The 22891-nt window shown below is 37.1% G+C and overlaps 1 protein-coding gene across 1 annotated transcript in view; it reads right to left on the bottom strand.

Annotated features, from left to right (window-relative positions):
* CALCR (calcitonin receptor) overlaps nt 1-22891 on the bottom strand; it is a 76601-nt gene that overhangs the window by 26205 nt on the left and 27505 nt on the right. The window contains exon 6 of the mRNA XM_017975726.4: nt 22576-22702. Coding sequence (XP_017831215.1) covers nt 22576-22702 — 127 coding nt within the window. The remainder of the gene's footprint in view (nt 1-22575; nt 22703-22891) is intronic.

Here is a 22891-nt window from a genome sequence, read left to right as displayed (position 1 = left end):
TTTTGGATCTCTCCACTCTTCTCATGTGGGCACTTATTGCTATATACTTTCCTCTAGAGACTGCTTTAAATGTGTCCCAGAGATTCTGGGATGTTGTGTCTTCATTCTCATTGATTTAGAAGAACTACTTTATTTCTGCCTTCATTTCATTGTTTACCCAGTCAACATTCAAGAGCCAGTTGTTCAGTTTCCATGAAGCTGTGCGGTTCTGGGTTGGTTTCTGAATTCTGAGTTCTAACTTGATTGTGCTATGGGCTGAGAGACTGTTATGATTTCAGTTGTTTTGCATTTGCTGAGGAGTGCTTTACTTCCAATTATGTGGTCAATTTTTGAGTAGCTGTGATGTGGTGCTGAGAAGAATATATATTCTGTGGATTTGGGGTGGAGAGTTCTGTAGATGTCTATCAGGTTTGCTTGTTCCAGGTTTGAGTTCAAGCCCTGGAGATATCCTTGTTAATTTTCTGTCTGGTTGATCTGTCTAATATTGACAGTGGAGTGTTAAAGTCTCCCACTATTATTGTGTGGGAGTCTAAGTCCCTTTGTAAGTCATTAAGAACTTGCCTTATATATCTGGGTGCTCCTGTATTGGGTCCGTATATGTTTAGGATCGTTAGCTCTTCTTGTTGTATTGATCCTTTTACCATTATGTAATGTCCTTCTTTGTCTCTTTTGATCTTTGTTGTTTTAATGTCTATTTTATCAGAGACGAGAATTACAACTCCTGCTTTTTTTTGCTCTGCGTTTGCTTGGTAAATCTTCCTCCATCCCTTTATTTTGAGCCTTTGTGTATCCTTGCATGTGAGATGGGTTTCCTGGATACAGCACACTGATGGCTTTTGGTTTTGTATCCAATTTGCCAGTCTGTGTCTTTTGAGTGGTGCATTTAGCCCATGTACATTTAGGGTTAATATTGTTATGTGTGAATTTGATACTGCCATTTTGATGCTAGCTGGGTGTTTTGCCTGTGAGTTGATGCAGATTCTTCATTTTGTTGATGCCCTTTAGCATTTGGTATGTTTTTGAATGGCTGGTACTGGTTGTTTTTTTCTATGTGTAGTGCCTCTTTCAGGAGCTCTTGTAAAGCAGGCCTGGTAGTGACAAAATCTCTGAGTACTTGCTTGTTCACAAAAGATTTTATTTTTCCTTCACTTATGAAGCTCATTTTGGCTGGATATGAAATTCTGGGTTGAAAGTTCTTTTCTTTAAGGATGTTGAATATTGGCCCCCACTCTCTTCTGGCTTGTAGGGTTTCTGCTGAGAGATCTGCTGTGAGTCTGATGGGCTTCCCTTTGTGGGTCACCTGACCTTTCTCTCTGCCTGCCCTTAGTATTTTCTCCTTCATTTCAACCCTGGTGAATCTGATGATTATGTTCCTTGGGGTTGCTCTTCTTGCGGAATATCTTTGTGGTGTTCTTTGTATTTCCTGGACTTGAATATTGGCCTGCCTTGCTAGGTTGGGGAAATTTTCCTGGATAATATCCTGAAGAGTATTTTCCAGCTTGGCTTCATTTTTTTCATCACATTCAGGTACACCTGTCAAACGTAGGTTAGGTCTCTTCACATAGTCCCACGTTTCTTGGAGACTTTGTTCATTCCTTTTTGTACTTTTTTCTCTAATCTTGGTTTCTCGTTTTATTTCATTGAGTTGGTCATCTGATATTCTTTCTTCTGCTTGGTCAATTCGGCTGTTGAAACTTGTGCATGCTTCGCGAAGTTCTCGTGTTGTGTTTTTCAGCTCCTTCAATTCATTCACATTCCTCTCTAAGTTTTCCATTCTTGTTATCATTTCCTTGAATCTTTTTTTGAGGTTCTTAGTTTCTTTGCATTGATTTAGAACATGTTCTTTTAGCTCATGGAAGTTTCTTATTATCCACCTTCTGAAGTCTGATTCCGTTATTGCATCACACTCATTCTCCATCCAGCTTTGTTCCCTTGCTGGTGAGGAGTTTTGGTCCTTTGTAGGAGGCAATGTATTTTGGTTTCTGTTGCTTTCCTCCTTTTTGCGCTGGTTTTCCCTTCTTTGTGGATTTATCCACCTGTCGTCTGAGTAGTTGCTGACTTTTCGATTGGGTCTCTGAGTGGACGCCCGGATTGTTGATGATGAAGTATTTCTGTTACTTAGTTTTCCTTCTAACAATCTGGCCCCTCTGCTGTACGACTGCTGAGGTCCACTCCAGGCCCTGCTTGTCTGTGGTACACCTGTAGCAGCTGCGGAACAGTGAGGGATGCTACCAGTTTCTTCTTCTGCTATCTTTGTCCCAGAATGATGCCTGCCATATGTCAGTCTGATCAGTCCTTTTTGAGGTGACTCTTTGGATATACAGGCGTCAGGGAGCTGTGTAAGGATATGTACTGTACTTTATAGGAGCTCAAGTGCTGAGCTGTGAGCTCCATTGTTCATTCAGGGCTGTTAGGCAGGTGCGTTAAGTCTGCTGCAGCAGAACTTATAAATCCCCCTTTTATTCCTCAGATGCTCTGTTTCAGGGAGTTAGGGCTTTCTTTATAAGTATCCGTTGCACTGTCCTGCCCAGCTAGGAGGCAGTCTAGTCACTATTTGTCTGCCGAGGCTCCGCCCTGCTACCGTGGGGTTTGCCCTGTTGCCGTGGGCTCTGCCCTGCTGCTTTGGGCTCTGCCCTGTTGCCTGTGGGCTCTGCCCTGCTGTCGTGGGCTCTGTCCTGTTGGCGGAGTCTCTCTGTTATTATGGGTTGCCTCAGCAACGGCAGGCTGCCTCAGCAATGGGAGTGTACCTCAGTAGGCGCGGAATGTCTTGGTAGTGGCGGACTCCCCTTCCCCACCAAGCTGCACTGTCCTGGGTTCAGCTATGCCTGCAGTGAAACTCTCCGCCTCGAGTGTTTCGAATCGCCATTTTGTTTGTCCCTGTGGGGGTGGGACCCACCAAGCCTGATCACCTGGCTCCCTGCCTCAGAGCCCTTTCTCTCTCTCTTTTTTTTTAAGTTGAATGGTTGACTCTCTCCCAGGTGTTTTAGTCGCCTGCTGAAAGGGCACTGGGATCTGTGTGATTTCCCGTGCAGTGACCCACTGCACTGGCTCAGATGTCGCTTTCTGTGTATCTACTGGTCTGGCTCTCTGTCCGAGTCCCGTTTAATCAGATGGATATGCTAATCTGCCCTCCCAAATCTCAGATTGCCGGTGTAACAGGGCACCCAGACCAGCACATTTTGTGTGGGGTGCCACTGCGCTGCGGTGCCAACCGAAACGGTTGTGCAAACTGAGAGGGCTGTGCTGGCGTCCCATGTCTCTCCTACACCTGGAAATTTCCCTGTTCTGTGGGCAACAAAGATCTGTCTGGAAATGCAGCTAGAGAGCTGCAATCCTGAGTTGTTCCTACCGCGCCATCTTGGAAATCCACCCCCTGTGTGTCACCTGATGATTTTTAAAGAAATACACATAACCATACCTCATCTCTGTTTTTGTTTTCAAAATATTTTTAGATATTTCTAATTTAGGCCCCTGGTTAAGAATCCTGTGCCCATGATATTCAAGGTAATTCAGTTGCATTGAACAAATATTTATGGTATACCTACTGTGGAGCCAGCACCTAATCTACTTCTGGGAATATCAATATGAATAATATATTTTCTTATGTCCCCTGACTTAATAATTATAATCCTTCCATCAAGGGTGGAGTAAACTAGGCAGTAAACAGAATGATGGGGCTTCTTGCCTAGGGTTAGTCCTTACCAACATTCTGAGATGGTTTCTTGATTAGCAGCATGGGATATTAAGGAAGTCCTTCTGAGATCCATTCAAATAAGCTAACCAATGTTCCGCTGTCTTTCTAGGGATAAGTCACACCAGTGTAATTTTGTTTAAAGTAGTATGATTTCCCAAATTGTAAGATAAAATCTGTATTAAAATAATATAAATGCATCACTCCCAAGTAAAACAAGAAATACTTGAAGCCAAAATAGATACAATTTGTGAGTTATGCTCTATTTTATTTTCTTCATTAATATAAAAAGAGATAATTGCCACTGTAAATCATCATGTTCTGTTGAATATAGTGAGTTCCAAGTCTCTCTTTAGAGAATCAGTATGCCAGTATGTTCAGTTTCTGTGATCCTTCTTTATTTTAAAGTTTAACTTCATCATTTAATTCATCTCCTTGCCCCTTGTTTCAGTAAACAACTTTCCTGGAATATCAATCAGTAGTTCATATCTGTTCCCCTGATAACCTACACCTATTCCTCTCATTAAAACTGCACACCCCCCTTGTGCATCCTGCTCCTAACCCACATATTTAGAGTCTTGACTCATCCTAGTCACCTGCTCTGCCCTGAGTCACCCCTGGTCATCTGCTCTGACCTGAGTCACCACCTTTCGTCATCTGTTCTGTAACCATCTTTCCTGCCGAAACTGCTCACCCTGCCACTTTGGGTCATACTTTTTCTCTCTTTAAAATAGCAAATCGGAATCAGCTTAGACTGTGTGGTACAACCCTAGCCAATAGGAGAACTACACAGAAGTCGGGGCTACCTGCATAAGGGATAAGAACCCCTTCCCCTCCCTTGTTCAGTTTTGCTCTTGCCACTGCTCCATCCATGAGACACACCCTTCTATAGAAGTAAATTACCTTGCTGAGAAAATTTATATTCGAGTGCTATTTCTTTTGTGGCACAGAAAATTTACTTCTAACGATTCTAAGAAGTAAAACCATACTAGTTGGCTTTAATGAGTTGTAGCACTATTCAGCAAACTTACTATCAGTTCATGTTTTAATAACACATACAATTTATTAATCAATTATGTAACTTTCAAGTGGAAGGGATCCTTCAGTTTTTTTGATTGGGTACACTATTTGATCTATCTTTTCCACAAAATGATCCAAAGGGCGTTTATAATAATTGGATTAAAAATGGAATCAGAATTATAGAATGTACGTTTTTCTTAGTCTGATAAATCAAGTCAACCTCTAAACTTTATAGAAGATAGATGTTCAGTAGTGAATTTGTTTCCTATTTATATTTTTCAAGGACACTTAAGAAAATTCCCTTGATCTATATAACATAGGAAATCTTGTGGGGCAATATATTCAAGAACCATTGACAGAGGATCAAAGAATATCTCCAAGTGTAAACTGCTTTGGAATTTTTGTTTGTTTATTTAGAAAAGACCAACCTTATAATAGGTAATTAATGTTTTAAGGTATTTTTCTGTTATGGTGGGAGTTGAGGAAGAACTTCAGTATAAGAAATAAAAAGGAAATCAGAGCTGATCTATAGAAACAATGAAAAGCAATGATCATGGCCTATGTCCTACTTTTAAACAATTGAAATTACCATGAACTGTTCTTGGCTTCATTTGTACTACAAGCCTATTATCAGGTATAACAGGGAGCTAAGGAATACTATCTTGCCTTTCAGAATGTATTCCATCATCTTCATAATGCCTGACCTACCATATCATTTCATCTATTTGGCTTAAAGCTGTTTGCTTTACTAAAATGCCAATACCTCAGGAGGGGATTACACATTTTATCCTATCACTCTTTGAAACCACAGAGTAGAAGAATTAAAGAAAGTAAAGAAAAGTGGCTGGGGATCATAGAGAATACAGATTTGGAATATGGTTTATCAAATATTTATTAAGCTTATATTAGATGCAGGCAGTAGGCTAGGAGATCCACAGTTGTCAAAAAAAAAAAAAGTCCCTACTCCTAAGAAATTTACTGTCTTGAGAGGTTCACAAAGAGAAGACCCTGGAAAGTGCTGCCAAAAGTAACTGCTCTCTACTAGAAAACTTTGGCAAGGGCCAAGCCTGTGCATATTTCATTGTCAGCGTATACTTAATTCTCATGATACATTTCGTGTGCACAAAAACTCATAGCTTTCACAAGAAATACTGTAATTTCTCCCTCTCATTGGTAAAATTGGAGTATTATGTTCAACTTCTGTGTTGATTTTATATAGGTAGATATAATAACACACTAAGCAAAATTTCGTGAGATGTTTTAGTTTTATTTTGCTGTCAAACAGATTTGGCAAAGGAGAATTAGAAATAAGAGCCATATGTTTCTTATATTCTGCCAGGATTTGATTAAAATGTATACTTAAGATCTTTTGGTTTTTCAGAATGGAGGCTAAGTTTGATGCAGTAACTGTACTTGTATTTTTGTGTCCAATCCTGGGCTAGGGCTGCAAAAATAAAGTTCAATGCTTATGATCAAGGAAGTTATCTTCTGGTGGGGAGGCAGATATATAAACAAATAAGTGCTACAATGTACAATGATTTCTAAAAAAGGTAATTTTTCTAGCCAACTTTAAGAGAGTTAAAAATTCTCTTTTCAGTTAAGTCAGAGGAGAACAAATGGATCAAACTAGTGGGGCTTGTGTTATTAACATTAAATAATCTACCCAGTTTGTGTTAAAATTAGCAAGGAATGGATTAGCAGATTCTGCCAAAGTCAAACACATTCTACTCTTCTTCCAACTTTTTTATTTTTGGGGGGCTGCAATACAGGCTACTTTATAGTAAAAGAGGTACCTGACTGTTAATTTACTTTTCAAATTCACATGGACAAAATTGAGGCAAAATGAAGAGCCCAAGAATATCTTCCCTGTTTAGTTATTAGGGGGCCAAATAAATATGTTTGGAAACTTATAGCAAAGAACTAAAACCACATTCCCTACTGTGCAAGCATATTAATAAATAAAATATTTAAAAATTACATTGAAATGGTCTGAAAGGTACCAACTTCCTAATACTTTGCACTGAATCAAAGCTGCAAATTTTATTTTTGCCAAGTTTTGTTTCAAAACAGAAATAAACTTTGTTATATGTTCAGCATGATCTCTAAAAATTAAACATAATTATTTACATTTCCCTGAAGCTTCAAAAAATATTTTCTCATCAGTTCACTTTAGTTCAGAAGGGTGTGAAGTGATGTTTACTTGAGCAAGTGAAGAAGAATCAATAAGTTAATTTCTAAATATTTTGCATAAAGGAAAAGACATTTTTAAAGAGCCTGAATAATAAAGATTTGTGGTCTATGCTGGTTAAATTTGCCAGGTTAACTTTTTAAATTAAATTTTATTTAATGTATATCTAGATTACATATTGAGTGAACATGTAATTTTTGTTAAATATGTTTCTACCTGATTCATCTTTATGTCTCTGCTGCCTCCTCCATCTCCACCCTCAGGACTTAAATCCGTAATATTTACATAGAAAGTGAGCAACAGTTGCTTATTAAATCAAAATGAATGTGGTTTTGGGTAGTGTTTATAGTATTGTTCAATTGAAAATATTTTAACTCTTAATTCAATATTATTTTATCAAGTATTCAAACAAGAGCTGCTTATCTATGATCTGACAAGTTCCAGGGACCTTTATACCTAACAGCACTACAATTCTTACAAAGAGTCTGCAAAGATCAGTACATATCTGCAGGGGTCAGGCTGCTGATATCAATAGAAAACTTACAATGCTGGGTGAATTCCTCTGGGGGCATCTTAAATTTTTGTCAAGTTTTTCTAAGTTTCCAGGTTGAATGCTTTAGAAGATGGCAGTACCTATGGTCTGGTATGCCCTGTCATTTATCCCCTACAACCTTGGTCAAACAGGTGTCTTCCTTTGCACTGTGGTCTTCAGACTGGGCATGCCTATGTGCCTTTGGTATACGCAAAGACTTTCCAAGGACCATGTGAATATTCAATGGCCATTTGGGCCATTTTGTAACATTCTTTAAGCCATCCTTTTCCATCTATCCTTTCACTTTACAGAATGAATGAACACTTCATCTGGAACAAAGTTTCCTGTGGTTCATTACTCAAGTGTTAACTTTCAAGTGTCAAACAATGGGATAATGGGAAAACTCCTTTAAAGATTAATGAAGGTCTGCTAAACCTAACTGAGGTATTCTGTTTTTCTCTGTCATATCTCTTAAAGTAAATAAATTTGATATGGAGTATTATAGCTTGTTGGATGTTCTATGAAAGGTATGGCTATTAGGTCATCTTTTCATTCATACACTTAAAAAATTTGTATTGAACAAGTATTACATGCTCATGGACTCCTTCACATTCACATGGTTATGGAGTCAGTGAAAGACTAGGCATAAGTATATACACTAAATCTGAGGTCCCTCTCCTCTGATTTTTTTTTTTTTGAAATTTACTTCCTTTACTTTTGGGGAGCTGTAGTTGCCCTAAATTCTGTCTTCTACTCTTCAAGTCAGTAAAATTGAGAGTTTCCTGTCAGAGTTTTACCTGTTCTGGAAAGGGATAAAACCATGGAAACTTTATGCACAACTATCTCCATTATAAAGTGTCACTTCCTTCTAGCATCTCCTTGTCTTGTCACTCTCCAAGGTCTTCAGATAGTTTCTTTTCGTATTTCATTCATGGTTTGTAGTTTTTATCTGCAAGACGTTTTGCCAGACAGGAGCTACTCAGCCATCACCATTTTATTTTTAATCAATTTTAGATAATGAACCACTGTAATATATACTCTGTAACATTACATGAAAATTGTGGTAGGGTAACCTGAAGGAGTTCCTAGAAACCCAGTAGCACCTCGACAGGCAGACAAATGACCTCATCACGTGACACCACAGACAGGTAAATCTATGAAGATGGGAAAAAACAAGTGCAAAAAAGATGAAATCATCAAAGACCAGAACGCCTCTTCTCTTTCAAGGGATCACAACTCAAACAACACAGGAACACAACGTGACTGAGAAAGAATGTGATGAATTGACAGAAACAGGCTTCAGAAGGTGGATAATAACAAACTTTTCTGACCTAAAGGAACATGTTCTAACTCAATGCAAAGAAACCAAAAACCTTGTAAAAAGGTTAGATAAAATGCTAACTAGAATACCAGCTTAGGGAAGAACATAAATGACTCTATGGAGTTGAAAAACATAGCATGAGAACTACATGAAGCAAACACAAGTTTTAATAGCCGACTTGATCAAGCAGCAGAAAGGATATCAGAGATTGAAGATCAACTCAATGAAACGTAGGCAAAACCATATGACCTAATAGATGTATACAGAATGCTTCACCCCAGATTCACAGAATATACATTTTCTCAGCACCACATTGCACTTACTCTAAAATTGACCACATCATTGGAAGCAAATCACTCCTCAGCAAATGCAAAAGGACAGAAATCATAACAAACATTCTTTCAGACCACAGCGCAATCAGACTAGAACTCAGGATTAAGAAACACACTCAAACCCATACAAACACTTGGAAACTGAACAACTTGCTTCTGAGTGTCGACTGGATAAACAATAAAATGAAGGCAGAAATAAACATGTTCTTCGAAACCAATCAGAATGAAGACAAAACTTACCAGAATCTCTGGGACACCTTTAAAGCAGTGTCCAGAGGGAAATTTATAGCAATAAATGCCCACATGAGAAACAATGAAAGATCTAAAATTGACACCCTATCACCAAAATTGAAAGAGCTGGAGGAGGAAGACAAAATAAAATGAAAAGCTAGCAGAAGGCAAGAAATAACTAAGATCAGAGCCAAACTGAAGGAGATAGAAACACAAAAAACCCTTCAAAAAATCAATAAATCCAGGAGCTGGGTTTTTGAAAAGATCAACAAAATAGACCATTAGCCAGACTAATAAAAAAGAAAAGAGAGAAGAATCAAATAGATGCAATAAAAAAAGATAAAGGGGACATCACCACTGATCCCACAGAAATACAAACTACCAAAAGAGAGTATTACAAATAGCTCTATGCACATAAACCAGTAAACCAGGAAGAAATGGATAAATTCCTGGACATTTGTACTAAACTAGGAGGGAGTTGAAACCCTGAATAGATCAATAACAAGGGCTGAAGTAGAGAAGCCGACCAACCAAAAAATGTCCAGGTCCAGACGGGTTCACAACTGAATTCTACCAGACGTACAAAGAGGAGCTGGTTCTATTTTTTCTAAAATGGTATCAAACAATACAAAAGGAAGGAATCTTCCCTAACTCATTTGATGATACCAAAACCAGGCAGAGACCCAACTAAAAAAGAAAACTTCAGGCCAATATCCATGATGAACATCGATGCAAAAATCTTCAATAAAATACTGGCAAACAGATTGCAACAGCACATCAAGAAGCTTATCCATCATGACCAAGTAGGCTCCATCCCAGTGATGTAAGGCTGGTTCAACATATGCAAATCCATAAATGTAATCCATCACATAAATGGAACCAAAGACAAAAAGCACATGATTACCTCAATAGATGCAGAGAAGGCCTTTGACAAAATTTAGCAGCCCTTCATGCTGAAAACTCTCAATAAACTAGTTATCAATGGAATGTACCATAAAATGATAAAAGCCATTTATGACAAACCTACAGCCAATATTCTACTGAATGGGCAAAAGCTGGAAGAATTCCCTCTGAATTCAGGCACTAGACAAGGATGCCCTCTCTCACCACTCCTATTCGATATAGTATTAGAAGTTCTAGCCGGAGCAATCAGGCAAGAAAAAGAAATAAAGGGTATTCAAGTAGGAAAGGAGGAAGTCAAACTGTCTCTATTTGCAGACAACATGATCATATATCTAGAAGAACCCATCGTCTCAGCCCAAAATATTCTCAAACTGATAAGCAACTTCAGCAAAGTCTCAGGATACAAAATCAGTGTGCAGAAATCACAAGCATTTTTATATACCAATAACAGACTAAAGGAGAGCCAAATCAACAGTGAACTCCCATTCACAATTGCTACAAAGAGAATAAAATACCTAGGAATACAACTCACAAAGGATATAAAGGACCTCTTCAAGGAGAACTACAAACCATTGCTCAACAAAATAAGAGAGGACACAAACAGATGGAAAAATATTCCATGCTCATGGTTAGGAAGAATCAATATCATGAAAATGGCCATACTGCCCAAAGTAATCTGTAGATTCAACACTGTCCCCATCAAGCTACTGATGACCTTCTTCACAGAACTGGAAAAAAACCACTTTAAACTTCATAGGTAATCAAAAGAGAGCCCTCATAGCCAAGACAATCCTAAGCAAAAAGAACAAAGCCAGAGGCATCACACTGTTGGACTTCAAACTGTACTACAAGGCTACAGTAATCAAAACAGCATGGTACTGATACCAAAATGGAGACATAGACCAGTGGAACAGAACAGAGGCCCCAGAAGCAATACCACACATCTACAACCATCTGATCTTTGACAAACCTGACAAAAACAAGCAATGGGGAAAGGACTTCATGTTTAATAAATGGTGGGAAAACTCACTAGCAATGTGCAGAAAACAGAAACTGGACCCCTTCCTGTCACCTTATGCTAAAATTAACTCCAGATGGATTAAAGATTTAACCATAAAACCTAACACTATAAAAACACTAGAAGAAAACGTAGGCAAAACCATCTAGGACACAGGCATAGGCAAGGACTTCATGCCTAAAACACCAAAAGCAGTGGCAACAAAAGCCAAGATAGACTCTAATTTAAATTCAGAGCTTCTGTACAGCAAAAGAAACCATCATAAGAGCGAACCAGCAATCAACAAAATTAGAAAAAATTTTTGCAATCTACTCATCTGACAAAGGGCTAATATCCAGAATCTACAAAGAACTAAAACAGATATACAAGAAAAAAAAAACCCATTCAAAAGTGGTTGAAGGATATGAACAGTTTTCAAAAAAAGACATTTATGAGGCTAACAAACATATGAAAAAATGGTCATCATCACTGGTCATTAGATAAATGCAAATCAAAACCACATTGAGACACCATCTCATGCCAGTTAGAATGGTGATCATTAAAAAATCTGGAAACAACAGATGCTGGAGAGGATGTGGAGAAATAGGAACACTTCTACACAGTTGGTAGGAGTGTAAATTAGTTCAACCATTGTGGAAGACAGTGTGGCAATTTCTCAAGGATCTAGAAATAGGAATTCATTTGACCCAGTAATTGCATTATTGGGTATATACCCAAAGAACTATAAATCGTTCTACTATGAGGACACATGCACACATATGTTCATTGCAGCCCTGTGTACAATAACAAAGACCTGGAACCAACCCAAATGCCCATCAATGATAGACTGGACAAAGAAAATATGGCACCATGGAATACTATACAGCCATAGAAAAAGATTAGTTCGTGTCCTTTGTAGGGACTTGGATGAATCTGGAAGCCATCATTCCCAGCAAACTGAAACAAGAATAGAAAACCAAACTCCATATGTTCTCGTTCACAGGTGAGTGTTGAACAATGATAACAAATGGACTCAGGAAGAGGAGCATCACACAGTGAGGGCAGTTGGGGGGGTAGAGGAGGGACAATTAGGGGGTGAGGAGGGATTACATGGGGAGAAATGCTGGATATAGTATATACACCTAAAGAAAATAAAATTTAAAAAAAATTGTGGTAGTAGGATAATCATATGGGAAACTTTAAATAAAACAGTTTTCTTCAAAAAGTAGATTTTATATAATTCAGATATTATGGGATATGTATTCCACACTTTAATAATTAATAGAGTGATTTTTAATTTTCAGAAGCTCAGTAACAATCCATCTATATTTCAGGAGTAATCTTTTTCCCCCCAGTTTATCTATTTAGTTGTAATATTTTTTTTCTGTGACAATTCCTGCCATTATGATTTGTAGTTCATGTTAATGCCTTTCTGGTCTTGAGATAATGCTCAAATAAAATATTTAAAAACATAGTTGCCTGTAAAAATTGTAGGTAAATTTTGATAGTATATTTGCTTTTACTTTGTAACTAATAGTTCATATTTTAAAATTATTTACATTGCATGCAAATCATCCAGAACTTTTCAAAGCCCTTGAACTTATTACGTATAAAATCCATAAGCACTTTTTTCTCATAAAGAAGAGATGCAAGGCTTATTTATCAACTGAATTCAATTACATGTGACACTAAGAAGGATGCTCACCATTGAAGTCCTGTTTATGTATGCAATTGAAATATTTTTTTCTATAATGGCCATCTTTACATGGGGCCTATTTAAAAGCATGTCTTTTTCTGCTCCCTTATCATTTCAATTAAAAGAAAATAAGCTTTGTCTGAATCAAATATACTCAGAGTCCCTTCTCTTCACCCCTCCACCCCAAACTGTATTTCCTCAGAAAAAGAGCAATTACGGAGAAAAGAATTCCCACTCCGCCTCCCCAGAAAAATGATGGACAGTGTCCTACTTCATGGAGTCGTCATGACTTAAGTTTTGTTTTTCACCAGTCTGCCCTTGTCCATGAGAAGGAATTTGAGATTGTGATTCAGAAAGTGTGGTGTGGGGCTTGAGATTCTGTTTTCTTAATTATTTATTTTAGCATAATCTTTTAATTTTATTTTTTAGTTTTTTAAAATTTACCTTTATATATAGACACAGAAGATACATATACAGCACGTAATACCATGCAGACATAGAATGAAATCATGTCCTTTGCAGCAACAGAAATGTGGCTGGAAGCCATTATCTTAATTAATGCAAGAACAGAAAACCAAATGTCACATGTTCTCTTTTATAAGTGAGAGCTAAACTTGAGCACACATGGACATAAACATGGAAACAGCAGGGACAGGGGACTACTCAAGGCAAGAGGGAGAGAGGGTTGAAAAACCACCTAGTGGGTACTATGCACACTACCTGAGTGACAGGACCCACACCCTAAACCTCAACTCCATGCAAGATGTCCATGTAACAAACCTACATGAGATTCTGCATCTTTTACTGAAGGTAATGCTGATGCGACCACCCAGGTAATGCTGATGCAGACCACGTCTTGGAAGAATTTAGGGTTCAGAGAGGGCCTCATCAGTATTTGTTGCAGTGAATTTACGCAACTCCTGTCATAGTAAACTCCTGTTGCAGTAAACTCCTGTTGCAGTAAACTCACAGTGCAATGAGAAACATCCTGACTTTGATTCACTTATATTTTAAAACCCCATGAGGAGGAATTATAGACCTTTGTGTCAAAATGTCAGTTCAGTTAATAAGCTAAGGTACAAAAAGACCCTCATGTCATCTGGAAAACTGTCAACCTGTACAGTCTTTAAAGCCAGCTGAATGAAGTAGAAACCTCATCAGAAAGTTTAGCAGTAAGCAGCTTTGTAGGAAAGTGCTGCAATTCTTCTCCAGAGGAATTTAAGGATATAACATTTTCAATTAAAAGTTAGTCTGCTTTGCAATCTTGAGATGATTCCTGATAAAGCCTCAGAGAAAATGAGTTTGAGTTTGTGGAACTGTGTGGTTGTGATTTGGTGTGTTTAGTAAAAGAATTAAACACTAGAGAAAAAGAAAGTCTCATCTGAGATAAATACATTGGGAGATGATCTGGAAATTGGCAAAGGAAGCACTTTGGAAGTGTTAAGAAAATAGTGCCAGAGCAAACGAAAGGGTAGGCACTACACAATTCTGATTAAAAAACAAAACAAAACAACAACAAAGAAATATGGTAGGGGAATAAAAGTTAACCACTTACTACTCTCAGGTTTTTTTCTCTATACAGTATAGTGAGGGTCTTACATCACTCTTCATTGGGGATTCTCAAGCCATCATTGATATAGCTGTATATTTTCAGACCACACCCCTTCAGGTTATTTATGATTTACAAGTCTTTACATATGTATCTACTTTTATACTTAGTTTATTTAAGCAGTGTTTTATTAATGCTTGATGTTTCACTCCTTCTGTGCTGTGTCACATAGAAATGAACAAGGTGCCACAGTTAGTAATTGACAAGTGCTAAAGCCCTAATGATAAAGTTAACAATGATAATACAAATAATGACAGCTGATTTTTGAGAGTTGTATACCAGACGATGTTTTGTGGATTTTAGAATATTGGCTTATTTTTCACAGACAGCTTTATGAGAAATGTACTATTATTTTCTCCATTTTACACATTAGAAAAGCAAGGCACAGTGAGGTTGAGTAACTTGCTCAAGATTACAGATTAATCTGTTAAGTAGAAGACCGAAGATTTCCATTCTGCAGTTCAGCAAGAACAATGATATAATTTGGAGTAATCCAGCACAACAAATAACAAATTGTGTGTCACTTCACAACTGTCCAGCAATGATCCAACATACCCTAATGGAGTGTGCAAAACCTCTAGCATCTCAATTGGAAGTTCTGAGAATAAAAACAAATCTATAACAAGTTTTGGACTAAATTCATGACAGCCTTCTCAAAGCGGGGAAAGCTAACTGCAAATTTTGAGATGAAGACTTGTGTATGTGTAGAGGTACCACCAAGATTGACCAAATGAAAGAAACTGGAGATTGGGTATATGTTTATATCCACTTTAGGAAGAGATTCTTCTTCAAATTCGTATGAGAAAGCATCTAATTAAAAATAATAACTTTAAAAAGGAATAAAGAGATATTCTGTACTTTTCTCCATCATGTGACCTTGGTTAAAAGATCATTTATTGTTTTTGACATGTAAGTAAAGTGAAGTAGCATAAATAACCAGGGTAGGATACTTCATTCCATTACCACATCTTGGTATTACTCTCTCTGCATTGCCTTTCAAATGCATCATACACTTTTATTCCCAATCTAATTTTTTCTGTAAGTTACTGAAATAGATTGTTCCACTCTAGTTTTATTTACTATTGACCTCTCATCTCAAAAACTCTGCTATCTCGGTTACCTCCCTCACATTTATATATTCTCTCTTGCACCAGCCTCCCTTGTGCTGGGCAGGAGTCCAGTTTTCATCCTGGATTTTATCTTCTCTAGTCTTTTGGCTCTGAGCATCCATTCTAAGCTCATCTTCCTGTGCCTACCTAGAAAGAAGCTCTGACATAGCCTGGTGGCTCAATCATCCTGAAAAAAACAAAGGTTAGAAGACACTCATGTTGCTTCCAGAATTTGGAACTCATTTGACTTTACTTACATAAGAGGCTATAGAAAATACAACTCAATTGTTTCAGCTTCTGAGGTGCAAAGTACTCAGGTTTCCAGTAAAAACTAATCTTTCTGTGTTGTGCCTTTCAGACCCAGATACAAAAATTAGAGAGAAAATTTATTTCTGAAAAATTACAAGTATCCTGCTAGCTTCCTTCAGATGCAGCAAGAACAATGCTTTTAATTCTGCCTCCTGACTTTCTACATGAAGATCATCAAATGAGCAGATAGAACAACAAAAAAACTAAAATAACATTTTAGATATTATGGAAATGAAATGCTCAATTGACACAAATTACAATGAGCAATTTTCACATCACTCAATAAACTGAGGATGTATTCAGCCTTATTTATGTCATGAATTATTTTGAGTTTAATTTAAAAAAATGTGGTAGGAATAAGATTCTCACCCTTGGCCATTCAGGAGATAATATGACTTTCCAAAAACAACCCAGGGAAGAAATTACTTGAAGGGGAAAAGGACCACAAACCCATAGGGATTCTCTACTGACAGTGAGGACAGGGCATTGTATATATATTTTTTCTTACCCTCAACAAAATAATAATAAAAAAACCTCATAGAACCAGTGTGACAACATTTGGGATGAGGCCGCCTTCCTATTCAAAAAATAACTTCTTAATATATTCCCATGGGCATTTGTTAGGAAAATCATTACTGATTCAGTGACCCAGAATTGGTTCAAAATGAAAACAAAAACAAAAAACCCACCCCCTGTCTGTCTTTAGTATGCTTAAGAACAAACTGTCTTTAAAAATTATGTATTCTGGCTTATTTTTTTAAGAAAACATATGCCCAAATCACTGACAGATGACATGCTGATAGATATGCTTTTCTTTATTTATGACTGTGGTTGTGATTCTCATGTTAGTTGCAATTTCAATAAATATTTGTAGATTGAAAATGTCCAATAACTTCTCTTTCCTCAAAACTTTTTTGGCTGCTTTTCTTTGTCTCCTCTTCTTCTTTCTTCTTTTTTTCCCCCTTGTCTCTACTTTTCTTGGCTAGGGAGGACCTTAATCTGATGTATTCTGGAGTGTCAGTTTTTCAAGAAAAAATTCAGTATTTTAAATAATTTATTTCAAGCAATTTTAAATATATGATTCTTCACATGACTTAGTACTGTTGATGACATGATTCTCAGCCTTTGGAAACTATTTTGTCTGTATCTTTAAAGTGAAAGAATTCTACTCTTAGAAAAGATGAGTCTGGAAAATAGCAGTAAAATCTTTTCTAATTCTTGTTTTCCCCTCTATATTGAAATCTATTACAATAGGGACAACTGCTTTCATGATACCTGAATTTATAGTTTAAACTGTAATCTGATAATCTTTTGGATGGGAAAGACTTCAAGAAATTGGACTTCTATGAATACATTTGTGACAGAATATGCATTTTCAAGGTGAAATACAATACAAATTTTACCGTATATCTCTCTCTTGGTGATGCCACATAAGTAGTTTCAAAGATGAATAATGTATAAAACATGAGTCCTTGAGAATTCTTTCCTTCCCTTTCTTAAACTGATTTTCCCATTTCTAGAGAGAGCAACCCTATGCTGCTTGTTGTATATGGAGGGTTATACGAGAGATCTAACAAAACTCTCATTGGAAAAACAATGACTGTGTTAAAATAGAGAAAGTGCTAAAAACAAATAGCCTAGTTTATTTCCTCTGGGTGAAGTGCATGCTTCACAATTTACAAACATGAATTAAGCTTTGTCATTGTAGTTATTTGATTTTAGCCTATGCTATTTATATGTATTTGATGAAAAACATGTGTTTCCAAATTTTCTTTTATGGAAGAAACAGACATTTGAAAATATGCAGAAGGCACAGTGTGTTCTCACATATGATGTTGCCCCTTTACCATTGTAAGTGGCTTGCTACTGGTGGCTTCTTTTCATTTTGTCTAACTTCAGAGGGAAATGGGCTCTTTTAGGCATATAGAGAAAAATATCCAAATTTTTTGTTTCTTTATTTTCTGTGGAAAAAATACAGTTTGAAATATGTTTAAATGTGACCAAACCCCATATGTGTCGTTGCAAGATTCATGAAGCTATTTCCATGTGAGGTTTGTCTCATTGTGAGGGATTGTGAAGGGGATGTCATAGATATTTTTTCCAAACTAGTGTAAATTCACTTCAGCCTGAGGGCTATAAGCTACATTTTTGGTGGTCAATAAATAGTTGATTGATTGGATGAAATTCTATCTTTAAAATGTTTTACCATTTGTTCTTAGGAAGTTTGCCCTTGCATAGCTAAAAACAGCAAGTCCGTTAGGGTAAAAACATATTGATTGAAAGAACCAGGTGCTAGTCATGCCATAAAGATAAGCTTCTTTTCTTTATTTCAAACTTACTTTAAGATTGCCTAATGTGTGTGGGTGAATCAATCTCACTCCTCCATACCCAGAAGAAAGTTTCCTGTTAATTTCTCTGGCTCCCTGAATCTCACGCTTATATTCTCCTAGGAAATCAGGTGCATAGTGGCAGATCCAGGTCCCTAGAAACCTGCTTACGGAGTCTATTAAAGGTTACTAGGCAATAGAGGAGCTGCAAGGCATATGTGGGTTGACTTAGTGGTAGGTAGGGGACAGCCTTTGTGCTGTGACTGGCAGAGTCCCTGGCATGTCTGACCCTAAAAAGCCTATGAAAATGGCAACATCTAACAATGACAATGAATGGGACTGACAAGAGCAATTAATAGAATAACAGATTTGCTGGAAAAGTCAAGTGCAGCAATCTAGGTAGTTAGTCATAAGGCGAGAGTTGACAGCAACCTTGTGAGCAATCACTTGCAATATTTGAGAGTTTTAAAAAACTTTATGCTTCTTTGGGTTCCAGGACAACTGCTTGGAAGTAAGTAGAACAGTTTTTGTTATTCCCATTTGTTGCAAAAAGCTACATGATTTCTATAATTTAGGAGCAAACTCAGAAAAAAACCTGAATTTTGACTATTTCAGGAAGATAGGTTGAAGAAGATCTCAGAGTGGATAAGAAATCCCTTTTACATTTTTAGGTGGGAGACATAGAGATATGGGCATGAGACTCCCACAAAAAGAGGGGAAAGAGTCTATTCAAGAATTTATAATACTTCATCATGTGACTAAGCATTCTCCAAGATTAATGTGGTTGGTTATTCAAAAACTGAAGCTTCATTTCTTGGCCTATTCCCTACAGAGAATAACTTTCCTAGGGTTTCTACTCTTCATGGAAAATAGAGAGCCAAAATGTGACTGTTCTCTGCAGAGAGATTCTTAGTTAATTGCTTCTACCTCTGTTTTCATCTCAGTGGGGGTCAGCTTCCCTCATTAACTGTAGTGGTCATGTCCAGTTATGGGCAGTCATCACTTTGGAATGGTTGAGCTCATTTCTTTAAGAAGATATCTTTCTTAGGCAATAAAGACAGACAATCAAGAGTATCAAGTGGTAAAGAAGAGAGAGGTTGGCTCTTGTGTGAGATATGTCTGGGTTTGAATCTCATCTCTAAGTATTCATGGTACAGAGAACACTTGTTCTCATCAAGCCTCAGTTTCCTCAGCTTTAAAAAATGGAAGTAATTCCACCCATTGCTAGGATATTGCAAAAATTAAATTAAATGAGATAAATTTTCTTTAGATCAATTGACATTAAAAAGGAACATTCCTCAGGGTAAACCCATTTAGTCACATTATTCCACAGGTAAGACCGGACTTTGTCTCTGATAACAGATGCCATAGTTTTAGAAGATCTGATAACAGATGCCATGGTATTAAAAGATAGATTATAATGTCTCTCTGCATATATTCATACTACAAAAATTAACACTGTGGAGCCATTAGAAGTCAAATTAAGCTGCTTTCCCATGCCATGCCACTGTCACACAGGATGCATGCTCTGGGCAGATTTCACGCATTTTAGTTATTGGGTTGGCAGAACTGTCAAATGCCAGTTTTGAAAGATGAGGCTATCTACAGATGTTGCATAACACAGTTAAACAGAGAAATAAAAATGAAAATATCCCTTGGCCCTTCACTTTGAGCTAGATAGCTTCTATTCGTGCTTCTGGATGTGCTTTCTATCCTGTTCCCTCTATCCTGGGCCCACAGAAGTAAATCTGTACATCTCCAGCAGGACTTCCTTGCCCTCTGGTTTCTGGTTGAGCTCAGCTAATGGGGACTATCAGTAGAGACTGGAAGATGAGAGTGAGTGAATAAGGGATATTTATTTCTCCACTTCCTTTTGTGCGGTTGCCACACGCTGGCTGTGTCCTAAAATGGAAGTCCTGAGTTTCTGTAGGGCCTCCTTTACCACACTAACTCTCTGTCTTTGGGTTCATACACCTTTCCATCTACTTGTCCATTCAGGCCTCGAGAGGAAATAGTCCCCACTTTTACTGTATCCTAGTGCATTGTCTACACATTTGCATTAGAATAAAACATATGGCTTCATCAATTTTGCAGAATAAAAATGATCAAATATTGGCAATTTTTTATTTAATTGAATACACAGTTACATCATTAAACTATTTTGAATCATTCAATTAAAGCACAGTCCATTAAAAGGAAAAGATTTGTTAAAATTAAGGAAAGCAGGTTTGCAAAGGAAACAGCAGAGAAGCACTTGTGGAGTTTTTGAGATGAAAATATTTACTGAGGACAAAATAACTATTAAATAATAGAAGCTATAATTATAAATTATTAAAACACTGGATTGATAAATAAAAATTTCTGTAAAGTAAGTGTTTACTTGGTATCACAGTGCCACAGTGATTTGATTTTTTAAAAATTAAACTGGTAGATTTGGAAACCTAATCAACCAGTTGGATGTTGCTAAACTCTCACTGATTTACAGAGACACATCTGACAATGTAAATGAAAGGACATGAACTGAGAGTAAGGAGACTTGAATTTCAGTGCTTGATCCCCACTCCAGTCGGTTTTATGATTTGAGGGAAATCACTTTGTCTTTTTATCTTCAAGTTTCTGATCTGTAAAATGAGGAATCAGGAATAAATAACCTCTAAAATCCCTTTTAGTTCTGGTTTTTGTTAGTTTGTAATACCAGGGACTGATATCAATGAAAAAGCAAAGCCTCAAGATGCTCCTCCTCTGTCCTCCCCTACCTGTTAAATTGCTTCATCTAGTAGTTGGCTGATAATTTCCAAACCTGGCAGCAAAGAAATACCCAGGAAATATTCCTCAGCTCTGCCTCATATCTACTGACTCTCTAGCATCATGTGGACAGTAGCTATTTCATATTTATGAAATCTCCCCTGTTGATTCTGAAGTAGAGCCAGGTTTGGAAATCACTGTGAAAAACACTGTCTTGGATATAGAGAGAGAAGACTGACAACAAATATGGGTTACTCTGAACAACTCTCAGGACAATTCTGGTAGAAGAAATCCAGAATGGTTCTCAGTAATGATTTAACTCTCATGTTCTCTGTAGTACTCAAGTAGAAGGAGGACACACACCATACTTGCTTGTTGTAGTTGTGCATGAAGACATGAGTTTCAGGGATGTATGTCCTCTTGCCCTAACTTTTGCATTTCCTATGTCAGTATAAACCTTTTTGAAAGCATAATGACACAAAACATAATCATATTTATATGGTTCATTAGCATAAGGGAATAGCTACAGATAGTGGGGATGACTGGGCTAAGCCCAGCCTGGCATTAGAATGAAGAGGGGATCAATATTTAGGCACACCTGTAACTATTTTTGGCACACCAGGATCACTGAGAAGCACTGCCTTATTGAACCTAGTTTCATCTATGTTCATAAGATGTGCTCAATAAATTTGTCATAGGTGTTAATAAATCATTGGTTAGTCCTTTACATCCTTTGTTAGTTGTATTCCTAGGTATTTCATTCTCTTTGTAGCAATTGTGAATGGCAGTTCATTCTTGACTTGGCTCTTGTTTAGTCTCTTATTGGTGTATAGGAATGCTTATGATTTCTGCACAAACAGATGGAAAGAATCTTCCTAACATAGTTAGGAAGAATCAATATAGTGAAAATGGCCATACTGCCCAGAGTAATTTATAGATTCAACATAGCACCACCAAAAAGTGCACAAAGGATATGAACACATAAACACAGGGAGGGGAGCACCACACACTGGGGTCTGTTGGGGGGAAATAGGGGAGAGACAGTGGGGGTAGGGAGGTTGGGTAGGGAAAACATGGGGAGAAATGCCAGATATAGGTGATAAGGGATGGAGGCAGCAAACCACATTGCCATGTATGTACCTATGCAACAATCCTGCATGTTCTGCACATATACCCCAGAACATGAAGTGCGCTCTCTCTCTCTCTCTCTCTCTCTCTCTCTCTCTATATATATATATATATATATATATATGTATATATATATATATATATATATGTATATATATATATATGTATATATAATTGGTTAGTCTTAGAAATGCATGGTTTTTTATGATTCTTATTTGCTTATGATTCAATTATTTTCAGTTCTTTACTGGAGCATGTAATATTTTCTTCAAAAAGCCACATAGAAATGATATGCCTCATGAAATGCAAAACTCCACTGTAGAAGTAAATATGATTACACATGTGAACAACTGCTTAAGTCCAACATGAACACTGTGTTAACTATTTACAGGTACTGTATCCTTTAAAATAAAAATAAAAACAAAACTAGTACTTACCGGGTCCCTTCGCACGAGCTCTCCATTGGGCACTACTTCAACCAGATGGATGATGATAATCATAGAATTCAGAATGTAAGTAAGAAACATGTTCTTATGCAGGGTTACCCTTTGACAGCCAAGGCTCCTGGAAGAAAAAGTAACATAAAGCATTAACCAGTGCCAAAATGTTGGAGTACTTGGAAAAAAACATTTTGGTAATATTTTTCATATTTTCTTTAAAAACAGATGAGAGAACATATAGAAAAAAGTAAGGCTGGTCTCATCTTTCAGATTTATTATTACTTTCTGCCTGATTTTTAAAAACACTTTTCCA

The sequence above is a fragment of the Callithrix jacchus genome, chromosome 11 (assembly GCF_049354715.1).
Source record: "Callithrix jacchus isolate 240 chromosome 11, calJac240_pri, whole genome shotgun sequence".
Classification (NCBI taxonomy): domain Eukaryota; kingdom Metazoa; phylum Chordata; class Mammalia; order Primates; family Cebidae; genus Callithrix; species Callithrix jacchus.
The sequence above is the reverse complement of the archived record's forward strand: the minus strand, read 5'-3'. Positions and strand labels throughout refer to the sequence as shown.